The sequence below is a fragment of the Dreissena polymorpha genome, chromosome 16 (assembly GCF_020536995.1).
Source record: "Dreissena polymorpha isolate Duluth1 chromosome 16, UMN_Dpol_1.0, whole genome shotgun sequence".
Classification (NCBI taxonomy): Eukaryota; Metazoa; Mollusca; class Bivalvia; order Myida; family Dreissenidae; genus Dreissena; species Dreissena polymorpha.
The window spans coordinates 10048080-10057110 of record NC_068370.1 but is presented as its reverse complement, the minus strand read 5'-3'; the positions used below and the strand labels follow the sequence as shown (position 1 = coordinate 10057110).

Here is a 9031-nt window from a genome sequence, read left to right as displayed (position 1 = left end):
CTTATATACATCTTACTTGCACAGCAGATACCTTTTCAAACATGTCTGGACCTAATTTTTGAGAAAAATAGTTGATTTTTCAGCCCTCAAAGTGCCAATTTCCTTGACTTTTGTCTATTTTGCTCCTTCTCCTACATTAATACAACTGTTTTAGCATACATAAGACACTAAGAACATGAGAAACACTCAAATAACATGAAACAGTAAGAATAACCTGATAAAATAATAACAAACTCGATGTCGGACAGCGAAATCACTGTAAGAGCTTTTTTCGGATTCCAGCTGAAAATAGCCATTTTTTAATATTTGAATTACTTCCCTTTTTCAGATCAGTTATTTACATCCAAATTATGAAAACTAAGCTCATCAAAGCCCATTTTCACACTGCTTGTTAGTGCAAAAGCTTAAAAAAATACATTTCACAGGCAGGCTGTGTAAACAAACATTTGTCATTTACCACTTAAGGTAGCAGGGCACGGTAGACACACACTCTCTCAGTTATGATATTTGTGAGGAAACAGTAATACTGAACATTTACCAATACCATGCTCTAAAATAGCCATTATATGCATGTTTTGACGATTTAAAAACATGAAAATTATAAAGCGTTGCAATGCGAAACAAATTCTGTTGTTGTCGTTATATTTTGTGAAACTACAAGGATTGCTTATATAAAGCATAAAATACCTCTGACATTGTATCAGGAAGGATAGCCCAGTGGTCTAAGTCGTTTTTACCCCAGGACTCAAGTGGTTCGAGCCCTGCTGACTGCTGAGGGTTATCTTTTTTCTTTTTTTAAATTTTATTCTTGAATTTTTACTGGAGCTTTTTAGATCCAATGCTTACATTTATCAATATAAAGCATTTAATGACAAACTTCAAAACATGCCAAAATCTGTGAAATATAACGACAACAACAGAATTTGTTTCGCATTGCAACGCTTTATAATTTTCATGTTTTTAAATCGTCAAAACATGCATATAATGGCTATTTTAGAGCATGGTATTGGTAAATGTTCAGTATTACTGTTTCCTCACAAATATCATAACTAAAACAAAAATTTGCGAATCTGAAACAACTTTTTTCAATTTTGTCAATTTACCCAAACGTGAAAAGGCCTCTTTAAGAAAGCTATAATGGATACAAAAGTCCATTCAGATCTATTCGGGTCGATTTTTTAAATGCGTATTTAATGGCCTCATCATTATGCTGTCTTCAAGTTCACCGTAAGCGCCCAACAACCTTGGGCCAGTAAAATTTTATATTTATATAGTACCTGCTAAAACTGCAAATGTATCTACAGTATGAATGTAATCACAAAGTATAACTGTTGTTTCAGAATTATGTGCATCGGGCCATTGTTTACCGTCATTCCTACAAGATATCACCGATATCTGTCAAAAGACATTCTGAAATCTTACATTGCCTGTGACGATAAATACAGAGACCAGCTCCAAAAACAAATGTGCCTAGCTGACATACCTGTAATCATTCGAGAATACACTATAGCTGTTTATCCAAAGGTTTTGGACAACTTAAATGCCATAGGAAAGGCAGCTTTAGAGGACCTCCATCCCTGGATACTGTGCACGTTAATTGACTGGGAAAGATTCGACAGAGTTATATGTGACATGCCGGGTTCTACTTGTGAAGGTAAGTTGGCAATACAGTTTAGAAACTTGTTCATCATGTTAAGATCATATTATATTAAAGGATAAAGAAGTTTGGATGGGGGATTATAGGAATCTTAATCACCTGCCGGTCAGATTGTCTGTTGACTTTAGTAGGCATTTTTGTCACAAAGTACATGTAATGGTACAGATTCAACTGAATTAATACTATATGCTAAGGTCATAATATTTGACGTCTAACTTTGCTCACAGAGTTGAAATTTACCGCAATTTTTGTCACAAACTACTTGTACAGTTTACATTGGATTGGATTTGTACATTAGTTATGTTACCAAGTAAATTGATGTGGTGATTGAACTCATTAAATTTCACCTGATCTTTTCTTTGCAGAATAATAAATCAGAGCTCCATATAAGGTTTTGTGAAATTCTTAACGTTACTACCAGATTTTCAAAAATAATAAACTTAAAGTTTAGAAGTGTCAAAAGTCAGCCATATGTACATGTATATGTACATGTATATGTAAATATTAAGGATGTGTGTATTTATCAGAGAAATGTTGTTATAAATTCAGCAGGGGCTGAAGGATCTGTTGTGCAGTTGCCACAGGAAAGTTCCACCGGAAAAAGTAAGTTCACTGACATTTTATAAAATAAATATTTTTATTAAACACATTTTGAGAAAATGCAAATACATGTATTTCAATTTGCTATGTTTCTGTGGAAAGCAGTTTAGAACATAAGTTAGTGTGTGAAACCTGGCTCTCATTTCAATGCCAGAAATGGTTGCATAATGATTGATGAACTAGTTTGTGTTTTTCCTGACTCATGGCTGTGAACTTTGCAATGATTTGACCAACATTGTTTTTATGCCCCAAGCATTTAGTGTTAGCACCGTCCTTCCGGGCTACCGGTAAGGGTTTGGGAGCCATCTAGCTGTAAACAGAACATAAGATAACAATAGACTTTATTCCGTAACAATAGAATAGGGGGACAATGGCCCTGTATTAAAAGAAAATAACAATGGAAATGGCCCTTTATCCCATTCCGGCATGCTGTCCGTCACAAAATGCTTAACCTTTTTTGGCAAGTGGGCTATTAGTCTATTTTTACAAAACCTACAGTGATGAAACTTCACACACTTACTTGTTAATGTATTTGCCATCATATGTTTTTTTCAAAATGCATATTCTTGAGAACTTAAGCATTTGGTTAACATCTTTGTAAACTTGGCATTTGTCTATTTTCACAAAAGCGACAGTGATTAAACTTCAAACACCAAATTGTATCCATGGATTTCAGATTCTGTTGATCCACCTTCAGTTGACAAAGAAACAAAGCAAACATCAAGTGCCCAAGGTATAATTTTTCATAATCATTTTGTTTATATACAGGTAACCACATTATTGTTTTATGGGTATATGGAGCCAGTTATTTGACCTAATGCAAGCTGGCTTTTAACCCTTTGAGCGCTGGAACCTGATTTTGAAGGCCTTTGCAAACAGTTTGGATCCAGATGAGACGCCACAAAACGTGGCGTCTCATCAGGATCCAAACTGTTTGCTATTCTGATAGTATTCTTTGAAAAAAAATCGAACAAAATGCTAATTTTAGAAATTTAGCAGACAGCATTTTAGCAGACGACAAATTTCCCAGCATGCAAATTGTTAACGGGCTGACTAACAAACACCAATGGCAGAAATGTTAGTGCATCATACTTGTTATTGGAGGTGTTCCTGTCATTGGCCAGCCGTATTTTGATGAGCAAGAAACTTAATGCTTGCTTAGTACTTGTTGGTTCAAGGAACATATTCCAGATTGTATCTACAAGCTTCAAGCCTCCTTCCATACAAATTCAAATTAATCCTGTATAAATTAACCTACCATTTGAGTGGAACACTAGTGCTAAATGCTGACAACCTCTCTACATATTCATCAGCAGGGTTTGAATAACTTTAGAAACATTTTCATAAACCAGGTTAAGTGGTCTGGTTGATTCTAACTCACGAAACCCGAATCGTTTGGATTGCTTCTATCATTGTGCACCAAGTATGACTTTGGTTTTTAAGATTCTAGAATAATTTGTCTTTTCTGTACCCTTTTCACATTTTGAGAAGAACATTGACAGTGTCTTGTGTCCTTGATTTTCTTGTGATGCCAATACATCAAAATCCTTTGTAAATTTGACCTTAATACATGTAAACTTAATTAATCACTTAAATAATAAACTTATAATAATAAACATAATTACTTCAGTACATGTAATTTGATTGTGAAAAACAATTGATTAAATAGTTGTTTTTATGCCCCCGAAGGAGGGCATATAGTGATTGGACCGATCGTCTGTCTGTCTGTTTGTCTTGCCGTCACACTATGCGTTTAGGTTTCGCGTTTAGGTTTCCAAAAATGCTCATAACTTCTATGTCGCTTCAGATAGCAATTTGATTCTTGGCATGCATGTGTATCTCATGGAGCTGCACATTTGGAGTGGTGAAAGGTCAAGGTTATCTTTCAAGGTCAAAGGTCAAATATATGGCTTCAAAGCGGCGCAGAAGGGGGCATAGTGTTTCTGACAAACACGTCTCTTGTTTATTATAACCCACAAATAAAGTTAATTTACTGTTTTAGATTCCAACAATGGAGAACGTCATGAATGGAATGAGGCCGAGACTAAACTACTACTTGACACGACTGCAGAGAACATGGAAAAACTGAAAACTGCAAAAAACAAAAATAAGGTGTGGTCTTGCATTGCAGGTGTTCTCATAAGACATGGTTTCAATGTCACTGTAACTCAATGCATAGACAGGTACAAATATATGAAACGATCATACAAAGCATATCTTGATAAAAGCAAAAAGTCAGGAAGTGGTAAATGCTCATTTAAATATGATGAGAGTGTAACTGCTTCTAGTAGTTCTACACCAGTGTCTGAACCCAAGCGTTATTGCAGGAGAAGCATGATAAATGAGTTGAAGGAATTGATGGAAGAAAGAGATCAGAGGTTGCTCTCTGCACTTAAGAAAATGAATAATGAGCAAAATGAGCTGATGAAAAAACTTATTGATAAGTTGTAAACTTATCTGAACTAAAGATGTATTGTTTTAAAGAATTAGAAAAACTGTTTTAATTTTGTTGATTAATTTTAATTTGAAGAGTTAATTTGAATTACTATGTTTTTTCATGCTAGTAAGGCTATTTTGAGGGTTAAAAGCATTATAGTGAACTAACTCACACGATCGTCATTTTTAGAAAAATGGAATTGAAGTGTTTAAGTGTGCCTTCAACTTATTAAACATTGGTGTCATATATCGTAATTTTGTTAATAGTCAATTGTAGGCTTTCATAGACGAATGTTTATTAGTTTAATTTCTTTATGTCCCCGGATCGATAGATTGGGGGTATATTGTTTTTGGCCTGTCTGTCTGTCATTCTGTCCCAAAACTAACCTTACAGTAAAGTTTTGCAATAACTTTTGAAATATTGAACATAGCAACTTGATATTTGGCATGCATGTGTATCTCATGTAGCTGCACATTTTGAGTGGTGAAAGGTCAAGGTCATCCTTCAAGGTCAAAGGTCAAACATTTAAAACTCTAATATAGTAAAGTTTTGCAATAACTTTTGAAATATTGAACATAGCAACTTGATATTTGGCATGCATGTGTATCTCATGGAGCCGCACATTTTGAGTGGTGATAGGGCAAGGTCATCCTTCAAGGTCAAAGGTCAAAAACAAAAGCGGTGCATTAGGGGGCATTGTGTTTCTGACTTGTAAACACATCTCTTGTTTTTTTAATAAAAACATAAATTCGTGGGATAGTTCTTTATGACATTCTTTTATTTCTAATTCGTAGATAAATATGTCATAGTCAACCAACCCACATTGCAAATGTTTCTCAATACAAAGGGTTATTAGCGTAGTCGTCGTGCAAAAACTTTGATGTGAGTCATTACTTCTTTGTTATTTGCATATGTTCATCAAATTCACAACTATTTTTCTTCTTGCAACAATGCCTATCCAGAGCTGAATTTTTTACCTTGACCTCTGATTTCAACCTTGACTCCTTTGACTCTGATTAACAGACAAGCATTGGTTCCCGCGGGAGCTGTTGTATATAAACTATAATTCTATGCTATATAAATTTATTTCCAAACTTATCACAATTTTAACAAGAAAGCATTACATGCATAATATTTGACATAGTGATATATTGTCATAATGCCCTCACAGTATGATTACGTGTAAAATTATGACTAAGGGTATTAAATGATGGAACATTGATTGAGGCTAATTAATTAAAAATTACTTTCATGTAGAATTTTGAAATTTTCTATAAACTGTACATATAGTGCAATTCTTGTCCGGGCTATTTCTCCCCAACTACTGACTGGAATACAGTGAAGCTTTATGGGAAGCTTAACTACCTTGAAGAGATGCGCATGTTACTTGTGGGTTCTGGTTAGATGATTTTTTTAGAGAGTTATGGCCCTTTGAAATTTTTAAGTTGCTAAACCATCCATCGTATTATTTTGTCCAAAGTTATGCCCCTCAAGATGTTTCCTTTTATCTGAATATATAGTGCAATATTTGACAAAAAAAACTTTGGGGAGCATCACCAGTCCCCGAAGGTTTCTTGTTAAATGTGTTTGTCAAAATTGTTCATTCCCGTAGGTTTAAACTTCAACCTTATGTGTTTTAATAACAGAAATGGTGAAAAAGACAAGCAGGTGAAAGATGGGGGGGTGGCATTAATTTTATGTCCTGTGGACTTATTCCTAGTTTTGTTTAATCTAGTCAATTCCCTAAGAGTACAAGGAGTACATTGTTACTATGATAATTTATTTTAAATTTCTATAATTTGTTAATAAATTATGTTTCAACTCAATCAACATTCTTTGTGTTGTGGATTGAAGGTTCCCAGAATCATATGTTCCGGCAGCGAAAATTAGTAGTGTCTTAATACATGTCTGTTCCAAGCTTGCCTAGATAGCTCAGTTGGTAAGACATCAGACTGTCATTCCAGTCGTTGCTGGTTTGAACCATAGGGTGGCGGGCAAAATTTATCTGTGGTTGTTTAATCAAGGTCAGTGTCTTAATGGATATTAACCTTCCACCTAAGAAATTTTAGAAAAAATGTGTCAGTACTCATTGAACTCCAGGAATGCTGGTTAGTTATCCGACCACTGGAATGTTAACTTATCTGTTGAAAACTTACATTAGGCGTATATAAAGACTATGTATTAAAACGTAATTCTTACATATGAAATTTTAGTATAATATTACTATGTTTCCTGGAAAAGATGTATTCAAGAAGGAAATCTATCAAACATAAATTAAGAACATCAGTAAATACTATGCTTTATATGTAACGATAACGTTAGAATATGACACATGAACATACATGCAAATACAACATAACTGTAACCAGGTGTATTGCTGTAAATTAGGACATATAGTGAAATGTAAGGTAAAACCAACTGGTACCTTAATTTACATCTCAATCTGAACTGATTATGACATAAGCTTAAAGCAATGCATCTGATAATAAAATCATTTCCAACATGCAACAGTACAAATAAAGTACAATGTTAAACTTTCACTGAGACAGATGTCGTACAAGTTCATCTCTAAATTGGATTCCACTCTCTCTGTCTTCATTTAGTTCATCATACACATTAATATCAGGTTCTGCACAAAAATCAGTGATTTCATCGTCATTTATAAGACAGATATTATGGAGAACACACGCAGCTACTATACAGTAAGTTAAAAACTCAATTTTGTGTACATAAAAGAATGTTAATCGTCTAAACCTCCCCTTCAGTTGGCCGAAAGCACGTTCTACAACCTGTCTTCCTCTGCTGTGCTGCTTGTTATAATTTTGCTTTTCCCTTGACAGAGTTCCGTAATCTTTGAATGGTGTCATCAGCCAAGGTAGTAGTGGATATGCAGCATCTCCAAGTATATACTTGTTCTTGGGTATAACCTTTTCAGCACTATCTAAAAAGAGTGGTGAGTTTTTGAAAACTCGTGCATCGTGACTGCTGCCAGGCCAGCCAACAAATATATCAAGAAACAAAAGACGATGATCACTAACAGCCTGGAGAATAACTGAGTGAATTTTTTTCCTGTTGTAATAGGATTCTTGATGTATCTGAGGAGCCGTTATGCGTACATGAGACGCATCTATCGCGCCAACAATGCCTGGAAGCTTGCTTTTTTCCGAAAATCCCTGAGTTACAGAGTCAAGTGCTTCATTCCTTGGCCACTTTATAAATAGTCTCACTAGATGCATACTTATTATACGTGCAATTTTCCAACAACAAATGTGTTGATATCCCAAATCTGTCTGCCAGTGACCGAAAACTGTCGTGTGTTCCTGAAAATAAAAAAATGGATATAAATAAAGCTTATTCAATATTTTGACAGTGTTTAGAAACGCTGCCACAGGGACCTATACGTATAGGTCCCTGGGTGCCATGACTAAATTTTCTGATACACTTTTCCAACTATCAATGAGTGATACTATAAAACACATGCACAAAATATTGTATGAAGTAATTTGTGCAATACATATTACTGCGCGGTAGTAAGTATATGATTACACTTGCAGAAATCATGACGCAAAAAGTCATAAAGAGGTATGTTTTTCACCAATCAGATGAGTCTGTTCATTTGTTCATGAAATGCAGTATAACTATAGCTCTAATAGATCTACATGTTTACTGTATATACATATAAGCAAAGTAGTACTGTTTTTAATCTATGAAGATTTAGTAAAAATAAGTACCCATAAACCATAGGAAAATCAACAGTTGTTTCTCCAAAGCCAATGGTATGTTTCCTTTGCGTCGTTTCAAATGACTGCCAATGACACCACATATGATTTCAAATGAGCTTCTTTCTAGGCGAAAGTGACTTTTGAAGTCGCTCAAACTGTATCTTGGCACTATCGATTCTGCATACAATCTTATGCGAGGTACACTGTCGCGCCGTAAAAGTCTTGTAGTCACAAAGTCATTTTGAGTCATGAGAATGAACAATGATCTGGTGCGGTTAGCGTCCATGAGTTTTTTAATTGCTAACGTTATTAAACCTTTCTTTCTTCGAGTTTTGTCAGCCATCTTGAATTACTCCATAAGCGTTCGGACTAAATCCGTTACCCGAGTTACTCGGGTTACATAGGGTAAGCAAAACAATTTTACACGGGTATGTATGCCGAATGCGCTCAATCACATGACATGCAGCTCGCCACCAGAGGAAGACCCCTATTGAATTTGGTGTTGATTCCTCGAAGGTAAAGGTCATAAACATACTTCCTTTATGTGAAAGCCTTGTTGAAGGGATTTCTTAAGTTCGTTCTGTCCCTCATTCTCATATTTGGTTGTTGCTTACT

General features: G+C 35.0%; 1 protein-coding gene across 7 annotated transcripts; it reads left to right on the top strand.

Annotated features, from left to right (window-relative positions):
• The first annotated feature begins 1102 nt into the window (after window positions 1-1102).
• On the top strand, window positions 1103-5927 carry LOC127861892 (uncharacterized). 7 transcript variants are annotated; one of them, XM_052400619.1, is made up of 5 exons: window positions 1103-1654; window positions 2207-2260; window positions 2934-2990; window positions 4260-4369; window positions 4585-5927. In XM_052400619.1, exons 1-5 carry the CDS (start codon window positions 1306-1308, stop codon window positions 4600-4602), a joined length of 588 nt encoding a protein of 195 aa, XP_052256579.1. In that variant the 5' UTR covers window positions 1103-1305; the 3' UTR covers window positions 4603-5927. The 7 variants fall into 7 exon arrangements, with proteins under 7 accessions (XP_052256579.1, XP_052256578.1, XP_052256574.1 ...); XM_052400618.1 differs by having other exon boundaries at window positions 2887-2990; XM_052400614.1 differs by having other exon boundaries at window positions 2210-2260; window positions 4260-5927.
• Window positions 5928-9031: the final 3104 nt, after the last annotated feature.

Bases quoted from the DNA above. Each gene is read 5' to 3' on its own strand.
- LOC127861892 (XM_052400613.1), top strand. From the start codon at position 1,306: ATGAATGTAATCACAAAGTATAACTGTTGTTTCAGAATTATGTGCATC. The intron at 1,655-2,206 runs GTAAGTTGGCAA...TTATAAATTCAG, and splicing joins GCCGGGTTCTACTTGTGAAG to CAGGGGCTGAAGGATCTGTT. The intron at 2,991-4,259 runs GTATAATTTTTC...TTACTGTTTTAG, and splicing joins GCAAACATCAAGTGCCCAAG to ATTCCAACAATGGAGAACGT.